At 48.8% G+C, this 24,109-nt stretch overlaps 2 protein-coding genes across 2 annotated transcripts in view; both read right to left on the bottom strand.

The window, feature by feature from the left end:
- Positions 1-19,521, bottom strand: part of GLB1 (galactosidase beta 1) — a 59,267-nt gene extending 39,746 nt beyond the window's left edge. Inside the window, exons 1-4 of the mRNA XM_087824894.1 lie at positions 19,427-19,521; positions 3,654-3,823; positions 1,543-1,693; positions 935-995 (exon numbers count right to left, since the gene is read on the bottom strand). Of these exons, the coding sequence (XP_087681020.1) occupies positions 935-995; positions 1,543-1,693; positions 3,654-3,823; positions 19,427-19,498 (454 nt within the window). The 5' untranslated portion in view covers positions 19,499-19,521. The remainder of the gene's footprint in view (positions 1-934; positions 996-1,542; positions 1,694-3,653; positions 3,824-19,426) is intronic.
- On the bottom strand, positions 15,307-19,514 carry TMPPE (transmembrane protein with metallophosphoesterase domain). Its single transcript, XM_087824893.1, has 2 exons — positions 19,427-19,514; positions 15,307-17,401 (listed from the first exon to the last, which is right to left on the bottom strand). The coding sequence occupies exon 2, from the start codon at positions 17,290-17,292 to the stop codon at positions 15,943-15,945; it is 1,350 nt and encodes a 449-aa protein (XP_087681019.1). The 5' UTR covers positions 17,293-17,401; positions 19,427-19,514; the 3' UTR covers positions 15,307-15,942.
- Positions 19,522-24,109: the final 4,588 nt, after the last annotated feature.

The raw sequence follows: 24,109 nt of genomic DNA, 5'->3' as shown, positions 1-24,109 counted from the left end.
CCGTCTCCTCAGCTGAGCTCTCCCCCCACACAAGGACCACACCTGGTGTCTGTCCCTGCCGCTAGGACACACCGGAGGCATCCTGCCAGCGTGTGTTAAATGAAGCAAAGAGTGATTGAACGGTGTGTCTTCCTCTCCGTCACAGTACGGTTGTTTCCTTTTTACAAATAAGCTCCAATAAATTATGTATTTACATTGTCTGATGGGGATAATGGAATGCGTACTTGGTAAAGTTACTGTATGGGTTAAATGAGATAATACCTGTGAAGACACTAGTTATACATAAAAAGTGCAAAATGCGAGGGGATATGCTAAGAAGAAAAGGTACATAGAGCGTGACGCGCTAGCCCTTTACACAGGAAACTCAGTCGATGTTGGCTGCCCCTCTGACCACCTCCACCACCGCCACCACCACGAGAACCGAAGTCTCCAGGAGACAGAAATGCAGCGAGTCGGGGTTTACCGCTGAACTAATTTCTCATGGTTTAAAAAGACAAGAAAAAGGACCTGTCGTCTACATATCACTCTGCAAACGTAGCTCAAGGAATAGAAAGCATCGCAGCTACCGAGCAGCCCAGCGACCCCGCTCCAGAAACTCCGCCTGCCAGGCGGATGGGCTAGATGCTACCCGGGGCCTGCAGTCTTCTCAGAGTGGAGGAGAAGAAAGGATTCAAGTCAGCTGGTTGACCACAAACAGGGGCCGCAGCCAATGCAAAGAGCTATCAGTTTGTCAGCGAGAGCTGGTCAAGGTCAAGACAGCGTATTTCCTGCACACGCAGTGCCTGGTGTTCTGCAGTGGGCACTGGTGATCCCTTTCGCTAAACTTTCAGAAGCGTCTGCACAGAAGCACTCCGGTCTTCAAAATACCTGATTCTCTTGATATAAAGCTGTCTGAGCTTTCATAAATTCTCTCAAGACATCTGTAACAACTTGCCTGGATCAGAAGAACGAAGAACAATATTTTCCTTCTCTAGCAGCCAGGCAGGTAATCCTCCCTAGGAGAGGAAAGAAAAGAGCAAGCCGTCATACGGTCCATTTCGTGAAAGGTGCACCGGGGAGACAGAAATTACTACTCGCAGTGAGGGAAGGAAGGTTCCATGGGGAAGGGGTATTCGAGCTGGGCTCTGACTTGGAAACATTCAGGACAATCAGAAATTGTAAACATGGTAAAAGTAAGATCACTCTTGATGAATGCAATGCTTTGAGAATCAAAGCCTTTTCTATAGAGTAATTCCACTTAATTTCACAGCTAGCCTGTGAGGTAGACAGAGCCCACACCATTACCTGCTTTTTACAGGTGAGGCAACTGAGTTACGTGAGTGACCACCAAGAGGAGGGTCTACACCTCTGACCCTTACCTGTTCCTCTCTTTCTAGGCACCTCCTAAGGGAAAAGACACCTGGCTACAGTCACAGGCTCCATGTTATCTGGAATTAGAGACTTATTTAAACTGCTTTAACTCCCTTTCCCCCAGAGCCCCATCTGCCAGCCCACCCAGGTCATACACAGCGGGCAGGCAGAGCCCAGTCGAGCCACACTCACCATCTCCCACTCCGCACAGATGTAGGGTCCAGGCCTCAGGATCACTAGCAGCCCCAGCTCATGTGCCAGCTGAATGAAATGCTCCACATCACGCTCCTCGGAGAACTGGTACTGTCCTGGCTGGGGCTCATGGAAGTTCCAGGGCACGTATCTGCCAAGACACACACAGCACCTTCCTGGAAATAGCTCAGAAATCCAGAAGTCCTATGTGAATTTCTGAACTGTCTACAGAGCTATAAACCTGGGGATGCACAGACCTCTCCCTTAGGCAGCCTCGTGGGAAACAGGCCTTGTTTTAAGTTTTCACAGCAGCTACCCAAGTGAATCAAATCTGGGGGGGGGGGGCACTTTCAAGTTTATGACCCACAAAGAACGTCCATTCCTATTTACGGTTTGACTTTAGAAAATATACAGAATTGTATAAACACAAATTATTATCATGTAAAAATTATATATGCCTGTGTAAAGCTTAGGAAAAATATCTGTGCTCAAGTAATAAGAGGTATATTATATAGTCAGTGCCACTTAACGACGGGGATACATTCTGAGAAAGGCGACGTTGGGTGATTTTGTCGTCGTGTGAGCACCACAGAGTGCACGTATAAACCTGTATGGTCTAGCCTATGCTCCTATACGCAAAACCACATGTAATTAAATCAAGCAGGAGAGAAAACAATGCAATCAAGAGACGCGGTGAACACGAGACGGATGAGGCTGAGGCTGGGCTAACGCGGCTACTGTTTTACAGAAAACTTTTAAATAATAAGTAGAAAGCGTCCACTCTAAAATGACAATAAAAAGTACAGTATAGTAAATACATTAACCAGTAACAAGGTTACCTATTATCATTACCAAGCACTGTGTGCTGTACGAAATTGTTTGTCTGTGCTTCTGAGTGGCGGCTCAGCAGGTGTGTTTACACCAGCGTCATGTCACCACGAATGCGCTAGGAATGCGCGGTGCTCCAGTGGATCACTAGGATGTGCTACAATGTTACAATGGATCACCAGGTGATAGAAATTGTATAGTTCCATTATATCTTATGGGGTCTTTATCATACATGTGGTCTGTCGCTGACAGAAACATCGTCAGGGGGTGCATGACTGTACTTATTTTTTGAAAACTTTTTAATAAAAATGGAAAAAGCTTCAACCCTTGTGTCCTCCTAACAAAAGACTCTGCCAGGAACGCCATGCAGGAGGTAAAATGACAAAAGCCCTTACCAGCGTCTCTGACTGCCTAAAGCACGGAATATAAATTTAAATTCGAAGGCCCCCGCTGCTATCACAGTCTCTCTGAAGGCCTTGGCTGGGCCCTTTTTCCACGAGCCCTGGTTTCAGGGCTCCCTGGAACAGACAGTCTTGGTCCCCTTGAGCACAGGGTTGAAACTACAGACAGACCCCAGTGGCCTTAGCACCAGAACAACAAGTGGGGTTCCCCCTAAATTATCTGTCCTAGGAATCTGACTCTGGGTTTTCTCACTCTTTAGTTTTGTAAAGTTATCGGCAATTCACATCAGCAATACAAAAACGAGAGTGGCCAGCCACCCCAGGTCTTCCCGGTTAGTCACCACACGAGGAGAGATGAGGAGAGATAGCTGCTGGGGCAACTCTACAACCCCAGGCTGTAGAATGCACCTGGAAGAACCGCGAAGACAGACTGGGTTTTGGGAACCCACCTAACACGGAATATTCCCCTAAGAGCTGAGAGAGGCTATGACTCCTTACAAACACCCTTATCTTCAAATCCTAGCTGAATCTCTGGCCAAAAATATGTGCTTGGGCAAATTTCAATGTCACCAGCTGTAAATGGGAATGGGAGTATCTCAAAGAAATGGAATCATTCATGTCAAGTGCCCTGCACATGGTGAAGGCTCAATCATTGTGACTCCCTTTTGCCTTTTTAAGCTGATGTTCATTTCACGATTTCTGGCAATGAAGTTCCAGATCGGGAGAGGTGATGAATTATCTGAAGAAGGGCCGATCAGGCTCATAACAAGCCCCTCCCAGAACACCAGACAATGCTCTTTCCCATCCTGAGCAATGCGGCCGCACCCTCTCTCCGGGTGTGGGTGTCCGGGCCCAGGTGAGAGCCCAGGGCCCCCGACTTACATCTGGATGGCGTTCAGCCCAGCCATCTTCATCTTCAGCAGCCGGTCCTTCCAGTAGAAGCGGGGCACGCGAAAGTAGTGGATGCTGCCCGAGATGTAGCGGAATGGCCGGCCATCCTTAAGGAAGCAGTTGCGGTTGTAGTCGATCTCGAACGTTCTCTGGGACGCATTCTACGGAGCAAGGATGAGACCACCTGAGAACCGGCACCTTCAGGTTTTGGAAAGTAGACACTTTGACTGCGGCAAGCGACTCCCTGCCTGTTTAATTTGCATAATATGTCGATGGCGTTAATGTTTGGTTTCTGGGCTACAAAGCAAACCACGGCTAAGCCAGCCAGGTTCACCGGAGGTGCTCAGGTAACGGAATCACCAAGGAGGACCCAGGCGCAGGATTCCATAGGGCTTACCTTCCAGGGTCCAGCACCCATTTGACAACCAGTGGCTGAGATGCAGGAGTTTTATCCCCACAGAGAAAACCCTGCTGGCGGTGACTCTTCTCCTGGTGTAGCAAAGCCCAGTGTGTCGGGAATATAACACACACGTGTGCTTACCTCCCTCCTGTGGCTGTGACCTGCTGGAGCACCGGATGTACCTCAACAGTAATGTCAGTGGGCTGAAGGCCACAGATTAGAAGTCCGAGGCCCTGAAGCCTCATCTTAAAAGTTCCCCAGTGACCTAGGTAAGTCCCTCTCTACTGCATCCATAAATATGCAGGATGTCAGACTAAGTGAACTCTAAAGCAGTATTTTTCAGGTTGTGGGCTGAGGCCCAGTTCGTGAGTCATGAACTCAGTTTGGGTGATGATCGGCACCTTTTGCTAATAAAAGAGACTAGAAAGTTGAGTGCGTTGCACATAGTAAAGAGCATTACTTTATGAAACTTTTGTTTTATATACACGTATAGAATTGCATATGTATGTATGTCCCCACGGGGTTGCAATGTAAGATGTATTTCTAGTAGTCAAATCAAATTTTGAGAAACACTTTTTTTGGCATGACTAAACATGCTAGGATTTGAAAGGGGGAGGCCAATAGTTGGGCAGAGGGAAATACTGCCCCCTGGTGGGTGAAAAAGGCAGCAATGGGCCACATGTGCCAACAGGACCAGGGCTACAAGGAACCATTTCATCGTTGGTAAGATTCCTTGTGTACTTTTAGGCTTTCAAAGGTCACAATATGAACTTTTAAAACACCTTTTTTCGCAGCAGCAGCGGTCTGTGAGAGCCTTGGGGGATGTCTTGAAATCATATCTGAAGCAACGGTGAGAGAATGTGTCCTAGGTCACACATGGCCTGAAGTCCAACAAGGACCTCAAAGCACTGTGACTGTAAGTTAAAACACTCCAAGTAGATTGCTTTGGGACAAATGGAAAGCTTTACTGTATGTGAGTTATACCCCACTAAAGCTACTCCCCCCCCTCGTTAATCATAAAATAATCATTTTAATGTCAATTTATTCTTCTAGTAAACCAAGGCTTTAATTTCCATTCAAAGGCAAGATACTCCTCAAGAAACTCACAAAGTACAAAAATTATTTCATACAGCAGGTGCCCCAATTTTGAAAACGTTACACAGCATGTATATGACAAAATGTCAATAAGGGTTTCCCACAAATTCTGTGAGCTCAAGGGTGGCCTAAGAGTTGAGGACATTCTTTGAACAGGTCTGCAGGGAGTAAGCAACTTTGAGCAGAACTGGGCAAAGGAAAGGACTGTTTGCAGTCCATATGTCTAGGGGGAGGGGCTCAGAAAAGCTGGAGAGCAGTTGGCGGAAAAATTACGTTGGTGGACAATAAGGATCTGGCCTTTATCCCACACAGTAGGGTGCCATCCCTGTATTTTAAAACAACCTCAAAATCCAGCCCAAATATCTCCTTACCATCCACTGAAAAATATTACCAAGCACCTACTATGTGCTGAGTAAGCACAGACCACACAGATGTGGCCACAGCCCACATGAAGCTTCCGTCTAACATGGGAGAAACCCAAGAGCTAACCTAGCGAGGCCTAGATGATAAAGATCATCATGTTGTGCACCTTAAACTTACACAACGTTACCCATCAGTAATATCACAATAAAGCTGGGGATAAAAAAGGCTTTGAGCAGGATGCTACAGCGGTAATCAGTGACATGTACAGAGGTGTGTGCGGTGAGGGAAAGTTTCCCAGAGGAAGGGACACCCCACGCTGTGGTTTTCAACTTGGCCGCATGTCCAAATCACCTGTGAAAACTTTTAAAGATAGCAAAGTCAGGCCTCTCTCCAGACATTCAGATTGTAATTGATCTTGGGGGGAGCCCGGGCATTGGTATTTCTTAAAACTGCCCAGATGATATAATGTGCAGCAGGATTGAGAACTACTGGCCTAAGTGAAACCCCAGGACGAAAGGTGAGGTAGGCAGAGGAAACTGTGTGTGAGACTGGCGGAGAGAGGGCAGGCCGCAGGGAAGGGGCCGTAGATCTCACTTCAGATGGAGCTTGACAGCTGCTGAAGCAGAGACGAAAGAGCCTTGAAGTCCAAGTTCAAGGGCCTGGACTTTATGCCCAGAGCTATGGTGAGCAACTTAAACAGAAGACTAATAGGATCAAATGTGTGCTTTCAAATATTCAAGACTCTGGCTTTTTACTGAAGTGGCAGAAAAGGAAGCAGAGACATGGACCATGGTGGTGTCAGGGAGGTGGGCAGTGGACAGCAGGTAGAGCCCACAGGACCAGGGGCTTGGGGGGGATGCAGGACACAGGGGCTGAACTCTAGAGGCTCCACTGCCCCCAGGTGGAAAATTTTGAGCATTAGTTTTTGTTTGTTTTTTTAAAATATGTCTTTATTGATTTCAGAGGGAGGAAGGGAGAGGGAGAGAGAGGTAGAAACATCAATGATGAGAGAGTCATTGATCGGCTGCCTCCTGCACGCCCTCGACTGGGGATCAGGCCAGCAACCTGGGCGTGTGTCCTGACCAGGAATTGAACCACGATCTCCTGGATCCTAGGTCGATGCTCAACCGCTGAGCCACGCCTGGCCGGGCGAGCATTAGTTTTAAAAAAGAGAGAAAGAGACTTAAGAGACATATCAACAGAAAAACACCCAAACTAGATATTAACACCTATGAGTCTGTAACGATACATAGAAGGGGAAAATTCACTGGTCATCTTTGGAGATTGCTAGATTACTCATTACTCTGAAAAATTATCTTGGGAGAATCATGGCCATTGCCAAGTGAGAACCACAATACACATCCTCATATAGGCGTTTGCTTCTTTCCACCTGTCCCTCCTTTCTGCCCTCCTGAATCACTTCTCAGGCCACCTGCACCCAAGCTCCCGTTTCATGTGACTGTTCCAGAGGAACCCAGGTGGAGACAACAGGTACCAGGTTTGGCCTACACAGCAGACGCTCAGGATGTGAGTCTGCACCTGGATTTCTCATATGCGTCAAACAGCAGCAAGAACCCTGGGCTGGTGCTAAGTGGGTGGTGACACCCCATGGTACACAATACAAATACTAAGGCCCTCACCTGGGCTGGGCTGGGCTGGCAGGAGGTCCAGGCAGGAGGGCAGGAGTGGCATCTGCAGTAGCTCTGCCCCTGGAGTGGGGTGTGTTACTGGTCATCGTAAGGACTGTGAGGTTGTCTGGCTTTTGCAACAGACTTGAAAGCTTTAAAGAAAGAGGCTGGCTGACAGGCTCACGTAAGCCATTCACTCTGAGCATTGTGAACGCCAGAGGCTTCCATGGCAATGGTTAGAGACCCACATCTCCTTCCAGAAAAGGAAGGCTCAGGACTTGATCGTGGGGAACACTGGGAATGCATCTCGAGGGGTCAGAATATAAACTGGACAGAGGGAAACTGGCTGACATGGTGCACTCTCCCACACGTGTGAGTCAGCATCTCGTAAAGCACCTTAAGCCCGTCCCTGTGCTGCCGGGATGGCTCCCCGGAACCTGGCCGTGATGCAGGCCTGCAGGAAATGAGCTGGAGATGCCAGGACTGCGTTGGCCTCCTGAGGAAGGTGTGAGATGACTCACAACCAACCATCCGACTGTATTCCCCAGGACACTCCCTGCAGTGAGGAATGCGGGCGAGGAGGAGCCTGGCACCTCTGAGAAGCCTAATGAGGGTGTTGTCTTCTGTAGCAAAAGGGTGACAGAAGCTGTGTGGCCCTGGGCTCCCTAGTGTCAGTGATGATGAGATTCTGATAATCAAAGAGGGACCGTTGAGCATCAGGAGCGGGTGGATATAATGACCACAATGACCAGCAAGGCCAGAGTGGCAACCAGGTGTGCTGGGCAGCAGAGATCTCAAGCAACGGCGCATGAATCGTAGTGTTCTTAGAGGGTGGGACAGCTGGGGAGTTGCTTGACGTGTCCAACAAGAAAAAACAAACAAAGGCTGAGGTCAGCTCCTACAATGGAAAACTGATCCCTTCCTCCAGGTGCCAGCTCTGACAAACAGCCAACTGACTGAACAGAAGGCGGGACGGATCCCCTGGAGGGAGGGCCCTGCAAGGCCACCCCATGTACTGTACACACAATAGTCCCCCAGTCCTTCCCCAATGGGACTTAGAGTACCTGAGTCCTAAGGAAAGTGGCTCCCCCAGACCTTCTGAGGGTTGTGGGGTGTGGTCTGAGCTGATACATTTCAGGGGACCTAAAATGCTATCGCCCTCATCACCAGGGGAAAAAGGGAACCTTGGCCCGGGTCCTCCTCATCGTGGGTCGAACCAGTCGGACAACCCACCCGATGGTTATTTCACTGGTCCTGAGTGCACGTTGGGGTGGTTTCCCCTGACAACCCCCAGAGCCCTCACCACGCGTAAAAGCCATTCCGGAGGAAAGGGCAGTGGAAGGCCCGGGGCCAGACCCCACCTCTGCTCCAGATGAACCTGAAGGGAGACCACGATTCCTCCTGAAACGGCAGACAGAGCGCCCCCTCCACAAGGACAAACAGTACATCCCCATCACACCCCCATTCAAACGGCCTGTGAGCCCCAGAGAAAAATAGGTCATGGGGGATGACAGTGGCCACCTACTATGTAAACAAGTAGTAGCCCCAGCGCCAGCTGCCCGGTGGGTGTAGGTGGGGTTACGGGAATGGATCAACACCGCCTTTGGCATCTGGTTTGTGACTAATGTCCTAATCTTTTCAAAACTATCAATAAAAAGAATCAAAAGCAGTTTGTTTGCAAGTGGGCAGGACGGCAGGACACATTCTCCTTTGCCGCTGGGGCCTACCAACTGCCCCGCTTCCTCCCGAGAGCCGGTGACTGTGAGGACTTTCCACGGGCTGCCCCTCTGGCCTGGCAGCTAAAGGGCACCGCGCGGGCTGGGCCTGGGAGCAGTGACAAGTCTCTGGAACTGAAGTTCAGGCAAGCGGCACAGACAGGATGCACGTGGGCAGCCGCCAAGAGGCGGCCTCCAGCTGCTGACTGTCGGGGTCGAGGTTAACAGGCAAAATCCACCTCACGGCTCCAAAGCGGCCCTCTCAGCACTTACGGGTGTGAGAGGCTCCACCGCAAGGAGCAGCTTCCTCGGGAGGGGGGAAGGGGAGGGCTGCCTCCAGAGTCCCAGCCCCCCAAGGGAAAGAATGCGAAACGTGCCCCGTGGGCAAACTCCACCCCTTCTAAGTTCCTCAGCACTGGGACCGAGCGCTGAGGAGCCAGTTTTATTCCACACTTGCAGGGCTGTGGCAGCATCAGTACTTACATGCACGAGGTCACGGAACACACAGAAAATCAAGTCAGTTCCAAGCACGGCCCAGCCCACGCCTTCCCAGGTCCCCCACGGACATAACACATGTATTACTGGGGGGGACGACGACACAGCAGTGTAAACAAAGTACCCTCAGACCAAATACACATCAGGGACTTAGTCCTGGCCAACATTTTTAACTTATTTATTCAGTTTAGATTTTAAAAACCCATTAAACATAACACGGATATTTACACCATCAAGTCATGTGAACATTTCCCAAGTTTCCTAGCCCTCAGGAATAACAATTATATTTGCATCCCTTGTGCACATTTCTCCACGAGAATAAAGCAATGAAAGGAGCTCAGGGAGATCACAGATTATGGGTCACGCTGATTATGTGAAGATGCGTCTTCAAGCCCCTCCCTAGAACTCTGGAAAGCACTTATTCAACGGCTCTCCATCCCCTAAACCCTACATACCCTTTCAACTCACCCTACAGGCCCCACAGCCTGGAGAATTCCTGACATGAGCTGTTCAGCTCCAAGGTGGCCGAGACCTAAGGCTCCTCGGCTGCCAGGGCCCTAGGGCTGAGGAGAGAGGGGGTAAGGGAAGGGCGCAACACAGGGATGGGGGAGACTCCACACACCGTGGGCTTGCCAGGCCCCTTAGTTGACAGAAAAATGAGAAAGAGAAGGAGAATTTAGGATGACTCTAAAATTGAATTATGCCAAATCTGTGAATCAAACACGAAACGTCATGGAGACACCATCACATCAGACAGGCTAGAAAAGCAAAACCACCACAGGGAATGGTGAGAACCAGTGTGGATCTGGAAAAATGTGTGGATGGGCTGCTGGAGCTTATGCAGTCTATTTGTTAATTTTGTTTCTTTATTTATGCCTGTCTTATTCTGCAAAGATTTTTTTAAAAAATGTATCTTTATTGTTGAAAGTATTACAAATGCTCCCTTTCCCTCCCCATTAACCCCTTCCCCCTGCACCCCTCCCCCTAGGCCTTCACCATACTATCGTCTGTTATGCATATAATATTCTGCAAAGATTTCTGCTCAGCACTCCAAAAGACTGTGGATAAAGAGCGTACATTACAGTGGGAGAGGAGGGGAAATGACAGATGGAGGAGAAATGAGCCAGCTGGGACCAGTTCCCAACCCTCCAGGACACACAGACATTTACAGATTCAATTCTGCCCCTTCACCTCAGAGAAAAGTGCACAGCTCTTCTTTTTAAATAAGTTTTAAAAATATAAAATAGTTCTTAAAAGTTAAAAACAGACCTGACTTCACACACAGGAAAGAATTATTTCAAGTGAGTCTGAAATAGTATTTTGACTCAGGATAAAAGTACATTTTAAACTTCATTCAGATAAAACACACAGACAAACCAGCCAACCTGCAGCCAGTAGATTTCATCTGAGTAATAATATTCTATTACTATTTTGAATCTATAATGTATTTGGTAGCCTAAAGTAATTAAGTAATTGCATTGGGTTGTTAGGAACCAAAAATAAGAGAAACAAACAAAAATCAAAGTTAAGTAAAAACCTTGTAATCAGGGATATGTGGGAAATTTCTGTACCTTCCACTGAATTTTGCTGTGAACATAAAACTGCTCTAAAATATAAAGTCTATTGTTCTAAAAAGTCTGTAATCTTCCATCTGAATTGGAAATACTACTATAAACTTATTTTCTTTTTCTAAAATAAATTTATATTTCTTAGCAATATCCACTGAAACAACTTAGAATTGACACTAGACTGTAGCAATGAGCTCCTCTAGCACTTAAGTTATGGTCTCTAAATATTTCCCACTAAAAAGAACCAGACTCCTTCAGGAAAGTATTTAATCTAAGTTGGGGGGTAAAAGATCCATACACTGAGAACTGCAAAACATGGCTGAAAGAAATTAAAGAAGACACAAATAAATAGAAAGACATTCCATGTTCATGATTTGGAAGACCCAGTATTATGAAGATGTCCATACTACCCAGTGTGATCTACAGATTCAATGCAATCTGGATCAAAACCCCCATAGCATTTTTTGCAGAAATAGAAACGTTCATCCTAAAATTCATATGGAATTTCAAGAAACCCCACATAGCTAAAGTGATTTTGAAAAGAAAGAACACAGTCAGAAAACTCACTTCCTAATTTCAAAATATATTACAAAGCTACAGTAATCAAAACACTTTGGTATTGGCATAAAGACAGACAAACAGACCAATAGGATAGAATAAAAAAGCCAGAAACAGACCCTCACATATATGCTCAAATGATCTTTGACAGGGGTGCTAAGACCATTCGATGGGAAAACGACAGTCTCTTCAACAAATGGCGTTGGGAAAACTAGCACATGCAGAAGAATGAAGCTGGACCCTTACCTGACGTCATACATAAAAATGAACTCGAAATGGATCACCAGCTTCATGATATTGTGGCAATGATTTCTTGAGTATGACACCACAAACACAGGCAGCAAACGCAAAAACAGACAAAGAGAACATCCTTGAAAGCTTTGTCCACGAAGGGCAAGAGAGCGAAAAGTCAATGTTTGGGTGGGGAAAAAAACTTGCAAATCATATATCTTCCATATACAGAACACAAAAAGAACTCATACAACTCAACAACAGCAAAAAGTCAAATAACCTGATTTAAAAATGGGGAAAAGACTTAAACAGACATTTCTCCGAAGATGATACACAATGACCATCAAGCACATGAAAAGATTCTCAACACCACTCATCATCTGAACCGCAGACGAATCGCAAATCAGAGCCACAGTAAGTTACCACCTCACGCTACCCACAACACAAACGATAACAAGTTCTGTGAAAATGCAGAGAAATCGAAACCCTTGTGCACTGCTGCTGGGCTTGTAAAAGGGTTCGACGACTACGGAAAACTGTATGGAGGTTCCTCAAAAAAAATGAAAAAGAGAACTACTGGATAACCCAGCAGCCTGACTTCGGGGTATGGATCCGAAAGAACAGAAAGCAGGGTCTTGGAGAGAGATGTGCGCTCCCACGTTCATAGCAGCGCTACTCACGAGAGACAGAAAGAGGTGGCAGCAACCCAAATGTCACTGAGGGATGGATGGATGGATGGATGGATGGATGGATGGATGGATGGATGGATGAACAAAACGTGGTATATCCATACAATGAAATATCACGCAGCCTTAGAAAGGAAGTCCTGTCACATACACGGTGAACACAGAGGACCTTACACTAAGTATAATAAGCCATGTGTGATTCCACTTATATAAAGTACCCATAGAAGTCAAATCTCATGGAAACAGAATGTAAAATGGTGGTTATTAGGGGCTGAGGGGAGGGGAAGAGAGAAGTTATAGTTTCATGAATACAGAGTTTCAGGTTTACAAGATAAAAAAGTTCTGAAGATCTGTTTCGCAACAGTGTGAATAAGCACTACTGAACTGTACACCTAAAATTATTAAGATGATACATTTTATGCTATGTACTTTTTACTACAGTAAAGAGAGAGAAAAACAATTAACATAAGCAGGAAAAACTGAATACTAACTCTTTAGACAGTAAATTGCATTTGAATCCTGTTACTCACGTGTAACAGTGGGAAAAAAACACTTTCATTGAGAGGTAGATGGCCTGGCTTCTAGCCTCCAAACCTCCTAACCAGATACTAGATGATATTGTTAATTTCATTGGCTATAACAGCATAATGTAATACTTTTCTAGAAAGGGTTCATACTTTAGTATTTTGGGGTAAATTCATATTTTGTAAGATTTGCCTTAATACAGTCCAGCCAGAAAAGAAAAAAGAGAGATTGTGGAGCAGGGAGAAAGAGCAGAAGAATAGTCACAATCATGGAAGCTGGGTGATGAGTCCATGGCGATTCAGAACGTGATCCTCTCTACTTTGTGAAATTTTTATTTTTATTTTTTTTAAATATATCTCCATTGACCTCAGAGAGAGGAAAGGAGAGGGAGAGAGAGAGAGAAACATCAATGATGAGAGAGTCATTGATTGGCTGCCTCCTGCACGCCCCCGACTGGGGATTGAGCCCACAACCCGGGCATGTGCCCTGACCGGGAACCGAACCACAGTCTCCTGGATCCTAGGTCAACGCTCAACCGCTGAGCCACGCCCAGCTGGGCTTTGTGAACATTTTTAAATTTTCGCAATAAAAAGTTTAAAACAAAACAAACAAGAGAAAGAAAGATGGATGGATGTTTGGAATAGATGACAGTGGGATTAACGTATTGAAATTTTATAATAGGATCATACTACACAGGCTATTGTTAATTTTTAAAAAACATTTCCTTTTAATTTGCATTTACAGGGTTAAAGAAAGAAAGAAAGAAACTAAGATGAAATGGAAAGACTTTTCAAGCTCTAAGAAAATACTTCTCACCACCTCCTCCAGCCATAAACAAACAAAGACGGCAGATGGGTGAAGACCAGAGGTGCAGAGGGTGCCGTGGAGAGGGACCCTTCAGGGCCCTATCTGGACAGTGACGGAGAAGTTTCTGCCGGGAAACTCCCAGCACATCATGGAATACAAGCCAAGTATGAGAAGGTGCTGCTCACTATTCCTTGTGCACGTAAGATGGACCTGTTTTGTGTCTAACAGAGAAGAATTGGACACACTGGACTGAAAGGCCTGCTGTCAATACTTTGGAAATAAGAAGGGTGGTCTTCAGGACTCCCCAGGATTCAACTATCCACCAGGCAGAGCGTGCACAGGAGACGTTAACACAGACAGAGGAGAGCAAGGCCCTGCAAATCACTGTCCCCGGCCGCAGGTGGCATGGGACCCACTCACATCCCCCAGGATTGTCTGCTCTATAAATTCCCGGGACACCTGCACCCAACACAGTTCCTAAGCAAGCCCCACTGTGACTTTTACAAATTAACAACACTGAGTGCTTCCATCGTGACTGTGCCACATGCAACGAATGCGCCACGTGTCAGTACCCTCCCCACGAAACAGACTTGAGGTAGGCATGAAAATTATCCCCATTGTAGGGTGAGGGAAACCGAGGCTCAGTGAGGTCCAGTCATCTGCCCAACACTGCCTGACCGTGAGCAGCAGGGTAGCCTCTCCAGTCCGAGTGGTGTCTGTGTTTCCTGTTAGGGAAAGACTCACTGTCACAAAAATGTCAACGCTGAGCCCAGGTCCTCAGTCTTCTGAGAGGGGCCTTTCCTAACAGGACTGCTTATTGCTACCCCAGGGTCAAAGGGTCTCTTGAGTCTGGCACAAGGGCTGGACCAACAGAGGTGAAGTCATTGCAGACACAGTAACCTCTGCCTGTTTTTCTATGGGTCCAGCAGAGATGGCCCTATGAGCCTGTGGTCAGAGGCCTAGGGCAGTTCTAATGAGGTCAGGCCAAGGAACTGGAAGAACTGGAAGCCGTCTGGTAGGAAGGACAGTCCCAGCTCCCCACAGCCAGGTCCCAGCGGGAGGCAAGGCCTCCAGGCCCTGCCCGAGCCCAGAGGCCCATCGTTCCCCATGCAACTTCCTCACTGGTGCAGAGGGAGCCTTGGTTCCCCCCTGCAAAAACCAGACCCAAACCTGAGGTGGGGTTTCAGTTCCTGATTCTTTCTCAACCTAACAGACATCCTACACTGATCTGAAACTAGCCGACTCCGTCCCCGGCCCCGGCCCAGGTAGTTATGGGGGGAACTGAAAATAGTCTCAAGCAAACCACTCTGAGAGCACATCAGGTTCTGGGCCCTGGTTCTCGTAATTCTGGTAACTGAATCCTGAACCACCGGACAGTGGAAAGAACACTTTCACCGGGAGGTAGCAGAGCCCTCCTTACAGCTCTTTGCCTCAGTTTCCTCAACCCTAAGTAGAGAAAAGCAACCTGTCCTAATCATCTCACCCAACTGTATAAAAGGCGGCGAACACCCTCCCTCCGAGTCCCTGCGCAGCACCATTACCATCACCTACCACGTGCTCCCTTTCTCCCACCCCACCCCAACCTCTGCGGCCCAGGAGCGAGCAGCAAAACAGCATCACTCAAGGTCTGGAACAGGATGAGCTCTGTGTCCCAGCAGGTTTTGCCGATTCCCTCAATGAAGGGGACTCTGACAGAACAGTGTCGGGGGAGACTCTTCTCCAGCCCCCAGAGGGGCCTCGGGTTCGCCTGCTCTCCCAGTTTACCTGGCAACACGCCCCTTACCCAGGAGGCTCTGCATCAGCGATTCTGGAAACTGCCTAAGTCCTAGAGGGGGCCTACAAAGCCCTCAGAGCTCCTTCCCTGCTCGGCTTTATAGAGGCATCCCTTTCAAACCACCCCATGTTTCGGTTTATCCCTCGGAGCTCTGCAGAAGACGGTTTACTCCACATCATCTGGAGAATAGATGCCGGTCCTTACGCGTGTGACTTTAGTGGCCTCACGGATGCATATAAAAAAGCAACTGGCCGTCTACGGAGTTAACCTGCCAGGCAGCCCCACCACAAATCACTGTCCAAGCCAGGCTGTGACAAGGGCGTGTTGGCAGGGCTGGGCAGGAAAGGCTGGAGGGTGTAAAGCAGGCAACGCGCTCCGAGGAGGGGACAGAGAGAGGGCGGGGGCGATGGGGAGGCGTACAGGGCAGGGCCAGGTTCAGGGAGCCCGCTGCAGGATGAGCTGTGTAATCTCCGCCCTGCTACCCAACCTCATGGGGATCCCGTAGTAGGCCGTGCCGGGGCTGACATATACAAACGTGGCCTGGGCCACCTGGTAGAGACCAGCAAAGAAGGGGTTCAGGAGATAAGACGCCACGTTCAGGGGGAAGATCTGCCCGGCATGCGTGTGCCCAGAAAGGATCAGGTTAATATCTGGCCGAGCCTGAAGGGCTCTCTTGGCGGCCAGGGGCTGGTGAGCTAGCAAGACGGTGGTGTGGTCCGGGCTGCAGCCCCCCAGCGCCTTCTCGAGGTCCATGCCATGGCCAGAGTAGTGCAGGAGGTCTGCTTCGATGTCATCCACCCCAGCCAAGCAGATCCAGGCGTCACCCCCACCATCCCCACCTCCACGCTGGGCCCCGGTGGCGGAAATCTTCACATTCTCGTTGTGAAGGGGCCTGACGTTCAGGGACTCCAGCAGCGCGAACCAGTTGCTGACATCTGACGTGTAGTACTCGTGGTTCCCTGTGACGAAGTAGGTGCCCAGGCGCGAGCGAACCCGGCCCAAAGGAGCAACGGCTGTCCGCAGGACCGAGGCCTCCGCATCGCAGAGGTCCCCCACGATCACGGTGACATCTGGCTCCAGCGTGTTCACCATCCTCACGAACATCTCCATCTTGGTCCTGCCCACCGTGGGGCCCAAGTGAATGTCTGAGAGGAGCACGATCTTGAGGTTGTCCATCGACGGGGGCAGCTGACGGATGGGCACCTCCACGGTTTTCACCACCGGGGGCTGGGCAGCGTTCAGAAGCCCGGCTATGCTGAGCACGGCGGTCACCGCCACGGCCAGGGCCGGCCTCAGCGCCAGCTTCCTCGTCTTATCCAGGCTGCCCACCACCCTACCGCTGTGCCAGGCCAGGAGCTGGTAGGCCTGCTCCATGCCGCTGAGGGTGCAGAGGAAGAAGACCATGATGATGTACGCCCCGAGGCAGGAGTAGGCGGCCAGCGAAAAGACATAGGGCTCCTCGGCCACTAAGAAAAGCATGGTGAAGAAACTGGAGTGCGCCAGGGCCAGAAACGCCACAACGGCCATCTTCCAGAGCTGAAAACAGGCGGACTCCGTGGCTGGGGAATGGCTGAGGTTGCTGACGGCGCTACGCCAGATGTACAGGGAGCCGATAAGCATGAGCGAGTTGGCAAACAGGGCAAGCTGCAGGCGGAACAGCCAACGCCAGGCCCTGAGCTCGAGGCTCTCCGACAGGCAGGAGCGGGAGATGATCATGGACACGAAGACGGTGCCAGCAGCCAGGGCGGCCTTCGCACCCAGGGAGAGCTGCCTGAAGTTCACCATTCTCTCCGCTCCTAAGAGGGTCCCCTGGCAGGTCTGTGCAGGTGGGCTCTGGAAGGTGAGCTCCTTAGAAAGGACAGTGGCCAAGGAGAGGGTTCCAGGTCAGGTCCGCCTGCAACCAGGAACCGGCATCAGCGTTGTGGAATATTAGAGCTTTCCTGCCCCCATTCAAAACCTGAGGGCCACTTACATCTGCCCAATCTGCCTTGAATCGGAGCCACCAGTCAGTGGCGACACTTTATTATTAAAAGACAAACACAATGGGTTGGAACGTGATGGGCAGCTTTCATTTTCTTCTCTCCGGTTTCCTGAGTGCTTAAAGCTTTTCCACAATGCATATGGGATTTCTTGTAAGGAAAGCAATATTCTAAATCAGCGGTTCTCAAAGCGTGGTCTGGGAGACCCTTTCAGGGGGTCCATTTAGTTTAGATTGTTTTCATAACACTACTAAGCCACAGCCGCCTTTTCCTTTCTCATTCTCACGAGCGTACAGTGGAGTCTGTCAGGGGCTACGTGACGTGTGCTAGGGCAACGCAATGCAGAAGCGGTTATGAGAATCCGGCTGTCCTCTATTAAGACAGACATAAAAGAGATGCACAAAAAATGTGAAAACCAACACCACTCTTTTTGCCCTAAAATTCGGGGAGAAACACTGTTATTCCCAACCCCCCCAAAATCAGTTTCTTAACATGTAATAGATTTATTATTTCTGAAATAAATTAATAAATATTTTAAATTTTAGTTTTAATTTCTGGGGCAGTTAAAGTTTGAGAACCGCTGATCTAAATAAATGTAAACAAGGAAATCACAGAAAGCTCCACCGGTCTGGTAGCTTTCTTCAGCTCAAGGCCCAGGAGGGCCACCCAGCCACCCAAGAATTCCTGGGGTGAGGCCAGCCTCCCTGTGGGGGCCTTGGTGTGGCAATGGGAGGGCACCCGGCTGCTGGGTGATGCCCATGATGGGCAACCACTGCTCAGGGGACCGCCCTGCCCACCTGCTGCTCATCCATCAACCCACAGCCCGCCTAAATGTGAAGATCAGCCTTGCCCGCGCCCATCTGTGTCTGCCGCCTTCCCGGGGGGTTCTCGCAGCTGGCTAGCTCTCACCTGGGGGCTCCTCCAGGCCTCCAGGCCAAAAATCTGGGGCGGGGGAGCCACACACCCCAGTAGACAGGGGTTAGCAGATGAACCATCTGAGGTGACCTTCCCCCCACCCCCCCCCGAAAAGAACCCTAAATTAAAATACTTTCAAAAGGTATTTTCCAAAGACTTAAGACAATTAACCTCTAGCTCTTAGGTAAACGTACGGCTTCGCTGTAGGCAGGCTATTCCAAGCCTTTGATCTAGGGTGTCATTTACAGGTCGACCGGCCGAAATTTCACCGCCTCTACTTAACAGCGTGCCCCAGGCTCAGCCCACCCGGGCTCTGGGGGGTCCAAAGTGGGCTCGCTGACCGTGCAGAGGGGCCGGGGCCCGGGTCAAAGCCGCGCCCTTCTCCCGCCAAGCGTGCCCGCGCCCCTCACCCACCCCTCCCGCTGCCCCCTCCCGCAGCTCGGCCTCCAGGCCGCCCTCCGGCCTGCACCGCCCGTCCCTGCAGGCGTAGAAAACCCGGGCCCAACAAGGAGGCGGCGCGAGCGGGGAGAAGGGCATGAGAACGCCTGGAAAGACATTAACCCGAAGTTCCCCCGCTGGGGGCCTCGCCTGACCCCATTTTCTCCTTCCGGAGCGCCCCGCAGAGCTCACCCTGGACAAGGGAGGGCGCCCCAAACCAGCGCCCAAGGCTTCCTCCGGGAACGCGCGCTCCTTGGAATTCCCCTCCCTGCGGGAACTCGGCAAAGCCGAGAGGATGTGGGCGCACCTCCCTCCCCCCCGCGGTCCCCCGAGGGACGTGGGTCCAAGCGAAACCCGCGGCCGGAGCGGAACGCACGAGCGGCCGGCGACCGGGAAGGACGCGCGCCCCGCCCGGCGCGCCCCCGGCAGGAGGCCAGTCCACTGCCTGCGCCGCGCGGGCGGTCTCCCGGGGTCGCCCCCGGGCCCCGGGCCCGCCGCCCCCAGGCCCCTGCTGGCCGCAGCCCCGCCGGGCCGTCCGCCCGCGTGTCCCCAGCGACGCGGCCCCGCGCGGGGTCCTGTGCACTTACGCGCAAGCCGAGCGCCGCGCCCAGCAGCAGCGACACCAGCGGCACGGACAGGGTGGGAACGACCCCCGGCATGTCCCCCGCCAGCCTCTCGGCTCCCCCGCGGTCGGCGCCCGGGCCAGCCGCTCGGCGTCACTGGACCGAGGACCCGCGCCTGGCACCGCCCCCGCCGGGCCCCGCGCGCAGCCCGGAGCCCGCCGGGCCCCGAGCCCCGCCCCGAGCTCCGCCCCGACACTGCGGCCGGGGGCGGGGAGCCCGGCCGGACGGGCCCCAGGCCGCGTGCAGCCGCGTGACTCCAGGACAGCCTGTCCGCGCCCCGTCCGCGGCCGTCAGGCCCTCGGCAAGGCCCCCCGGAGGCCCCGCTGTCAGCAGCTCCATAGCGCGCCCGGGTCCCCCCCCCCCCAGAGGACAGAAGCGGGAAGCTGAGACCCGATAAACCTGAGTGGGCGACATAGAACCCTAGCCCTGCTACCGGATTCTCCGGGAAACTCTACACCAAACCAGGGGTCCGCAGATTGTAGTCCCTGGAACAACCATATACCTGGAACTTGTTAAGAATTCAAATTCCCGGGCCCCACTGCAGGAAATCTCGGTCAGAAACTCGAGGGATGAGATCCGGAAATCTGTATTTTTACAAACCCTGCACGTTTCTCGGTGCATGCTAGGGTACTAAGCAATGTGGAGGTATGGTTCAGCTGCGGTACAATCGTTCCAAATGCCAGCCTTCAAAGCACCGGGATCTGCAGAATTTCTGTTTCATTGCTGGGTTTTGAGAGAGAAGAGCAACGCTTCTCACCTTTCAATTTTGCATTTGGGCCTCTCAGCGGCCCTGTGATGCCAATGTAGGCAGATTTGTCCAATCGGTAAAATACACTCAGGTGCCCCTTAAAGAAGAGATAGTCTTAGAAATGCAACATGCGGTGATTTTGTCACTGTGCGAGCATCACACAGGCCTGGATGCGTGGCCTACGACACGCCCACACTATATGGTAGAGCCCACTGCCCCGAGACTACAAGTCCGTACAGCAGTTACTGTGCAAAAACCAGCATGAGGATAAACCAAGCCCAGAGAAAATAACGCAGTCCAGTGACGCGGTAAATGTACTATTTTAACGTAAACTCTTTTTAAAAAATAAGTAAAAGACTACGTTCTAAAACAACAGTAAAAGATATAGTAAATACAGAAACCAGTAACACGGCTGTTTAATTCTCATTTTCCAGTATAATGTACTGCACATAATTGCATGTGCTACACTTTTTATGCGACTGGCAGTGTGGTATGTTTGTTTACACCAGCATCACCTCGAACACACGCGGAGTGCGTTGTGCTAGGACATTATAACGGCTGCATCACTCGAGGAGGAATTTTCCAGCTCCATTATAATCTTGTGGACCCTGTCGTGGTTCATTGTTGGCTGGACAGTCATTAAGTGGTGTGTGACTGTAGGAGTATCTCTTTTTACACTTGGAAAGCCAAAGGCTCTGTGATGTGAGTTAGCTTGTCCAGGATCACCAGTCTCCAGGAACTCCGGGCCTGAAGTTTTGTTTCTTGAGCGGAGGATGTTTACAAGGGTATAAGCCATAATATAACTCATTAAGTTATTTGTGTTAGGTTGCTTTCTGTATGTTTTTAAAATAAGTTAAAATGTTATTACTTTGAAAAGTTATAAATTAACCTTAGCTGTGTTCCAAAAACACTTAAACTTTGTGTAACGAAATAGCTGCAATTCCATTTGCTCATTGCCTTCTCCTCTCCCACTGGACATTTCCTTGAGAGACCGAGAAAGAGTCACTGGCTTTCCCTTCACAGGTTCATTTCTTGCCTGGAACACACACTCCTTTATCTTGTACTTGGAAGTTCTTTCTAAATTCAGCTTTCCTAGTTAGCGAACGTCAAAACCCAATGTCATTTCTGACCTCATTTTGGTGTAAAAATTTAGCTAATTTTACATAGCTAATATTTTAAAAATTCCATTAAAATAATTTTAATTTGAAATAGGTTTTAGGAGTATTAAATGATATATGTTAAAGGCAAGGGAAAAAAAGAGCTCCCCTAAAAAGACACGAAGACAAATTGTGATATGTGATTGGATCTTGGACGAGCGGGGGGAACTGCAAGAGATATTATGGGGACACTGAAAGAAAGTTGAATATAGACTAAGGATTAGAAAATAATATTATATTAATTTAAATTTTCTAATTTTGATAATGATACTGTGCCTATGTTCTTAGGAAATATACTCTGAAGTATTTAGAGGTAAAGGGGCATAATGTCTTTAACTTAATCTCAAATGGTAATAATAATATGTAAATGTCTGTATGTTACATATAATGTTTATATGTTATATAAATACACATATATACTACATGTATATAATGACAGAGCAAATGATGGAATAAGGCAAAATGTTACCAATTGAATAGGTACAGGAATTCTTTTTCTTCTTCCTTTACAGGAATTCTTACATCAAAATAAAAAATTATTTAAAAAACTAAAAAAAATAGCCCTGGCCGGTGTGGCTCAGTTGGTTGAGTGTCGTCCTGTGCACCAAAAGTTCGTCGGTTCTATTCCAGGTCAGGGCACATAACCAGGTTTCGGGTTCGATCCCTGGTAAGGGTGCATTCAGGAGGCAGCCCATCGATGTTTCTCTCTTTCATTGATGTTTCTCTCTCTCTCCCTCTCCCTTCCTCTCTCTTTAAAATCAATAAAAAAAATATTTTTTAAAAAAAACTAAAACAATAGTCTCCGGCCTACAGATGTGGACAGTTTGGCGGTACAGCAATTCCTTATCTTTCTCATGTCTTTAAGTTTCTGACAAAAAATTCTGAGATCTGTGTCTAGGGGTTAAGTTGTGCAACCAACTGATAGGTATGGTTACGAAAGAATAAAAAGATAAAATTGTGAAATAATTCGCCAACGGTTTCCCCACAGCTCCAATAAAAGTTAGCAGCATGCCATATGACAGTCATGAGTCTTAGGATGTCCTTGCCCCTATACTTTCAAACTTCCTTTCAGTTTCTAAAAACAGGTATGTTTTTGAGATATCTAAAACTATAAAATGCCCTAAGTGAGGCCTGCTTTAGGGGAGAAAAAATGAGGACTTTGTTTTTGTTTCAATAATTTTTTAAAATCCTCACTTGAGGATATGTTTAATTGATTTTAGAGAAAGAGGAAGGGAGAAAGAGAAACATTGATGTGAACCAGCAACCTAAGTATGTGCCCTGACTGGGAATTGAAGCCACAACCTTTCTGTGTACCGGGAGGTGCTCCAAACAACTGAGCTCCTCTCTCTCTCCCTCCCTCCCTCTCTCTAAAGTCAATGAAACAAAAAACAACAACAAAATCCATTCTTTTGTTTACGGACAGGTTATTTCTGCTTTCTGCTATTAAGAACAGTGTTGCTATACACCAAAAACATTTACTAATTACAAAAGAAAACAATGAAGTGGAGAAACCACGACCTTAACAAAGTAATCAATATTAACCTCACTGTAAGGGGCAGATACTGTGTTTCTCCCATGTGACAACAGAGAGGGATGCAATATTGCTTCTGTGGAATTGTAGCCAAATGAGCTAATCTGAATCTAATCATGCAGAGAAACCCCAAATGAGGGAACTTTTTAAAGATAACAGGTCTGTATTCTTTTTTTAAATAGACTATTGTTAAGAGAAGTTTTATTTGCAGCAAAACTGAGCAGAAGGTATAGAGATTTCCCATATGCCCCGACACTATGTAGGCACAGCCTCCCTCGCTACCAGAATCCCACACCAAAGATTAACCTACACGTCACAACCACCCCAAGTCCATAGTTTACATAAGGGTTCCCTCTTGATGATGTACATTCTATAGTTTTTGACAAACGTATAATGATATTTATCTGCCATTATAGTCTCACACAGAATAGTTTCACTGCCCTAAAAATCCTCTATCTCTGCCTATTCATCCGTCCAACACCTGGCGACCACTAATGATTTTAGTCTTTATAGTTTTGCCTTTTCCAGAATGTCACATAGTTAGAATCATACAGGGTGCAGCCTTTTCAGATTGGCTTCTCTCCGTGTCTTTCCACAGCTCGATAGCCCATTTCTTTTTAGCACTGGATACTATTCCAGCGTCTGGATGTTCCACAGTTTATTTATCCACTCACTAAAGGACATTTTGATTGCTCCCGTTTTGGCAATTGTGAGTAAAACTGCTATCAACATTTGTGTGCGTGTTTTTGTGCGGACGTAGGTTTTCAACTAATTTTGGTAAATGCCAAGAAGTGCGATTGCTGGGTTTAGTAAGGGTGTGTTCAGTTTGGTAAGAAACTGTCAAACTGTAAGCACGGTGGCCCTGCCATTTTGCATTCCCGGCAGCAATGCATGTCAGCGCTTGTTGCTCCATGACCTCGTGGGCATTTGCTGTGGCCAGCGTTCTGGATTTCGGCCAGTGTAATGGGTGTGTGGTGGTATCTCGATGTTGTCTTGGACTGTGTTCTTCAAAAACGTCAATGGCACGACAGGAAAAGCTGAAAGGTCCAGATTAGAACACACTAGAAGCGACACTAGATGCAATACGTGGCCCTGGACTGCATCTGGCCCAGGGAAAAAGTGGATTAAAAGTCCTCTAAGTGATTATGAAGTTTAAGTGGCGCTAATCGATGATCCATTAGGACAGCGTCTGGCTGGCAGGCCGCGACCCC

Source organism: Miniopterus natalensis, chromosome 15 (genome assembly GCF_054644295.1).
Source record: "Miniopterus natalensis isolate mMinNat1 chromosome 15, mMinNat1.hap1, whole genome shotgun sequence".
In the NCBI taxonomy this organism is placed as follows: Eukaryota; Metazoa; Chordata; class Mammalia; order Chiroptera; family Miniopteridae; genus Miniopterus; species Miniopterus natalensis.
The sequence above is the reverse complement of the archived record's forward strand: the minus strand, read 5'-3'. Positions and strand labels throughout refer to the sequence as shown.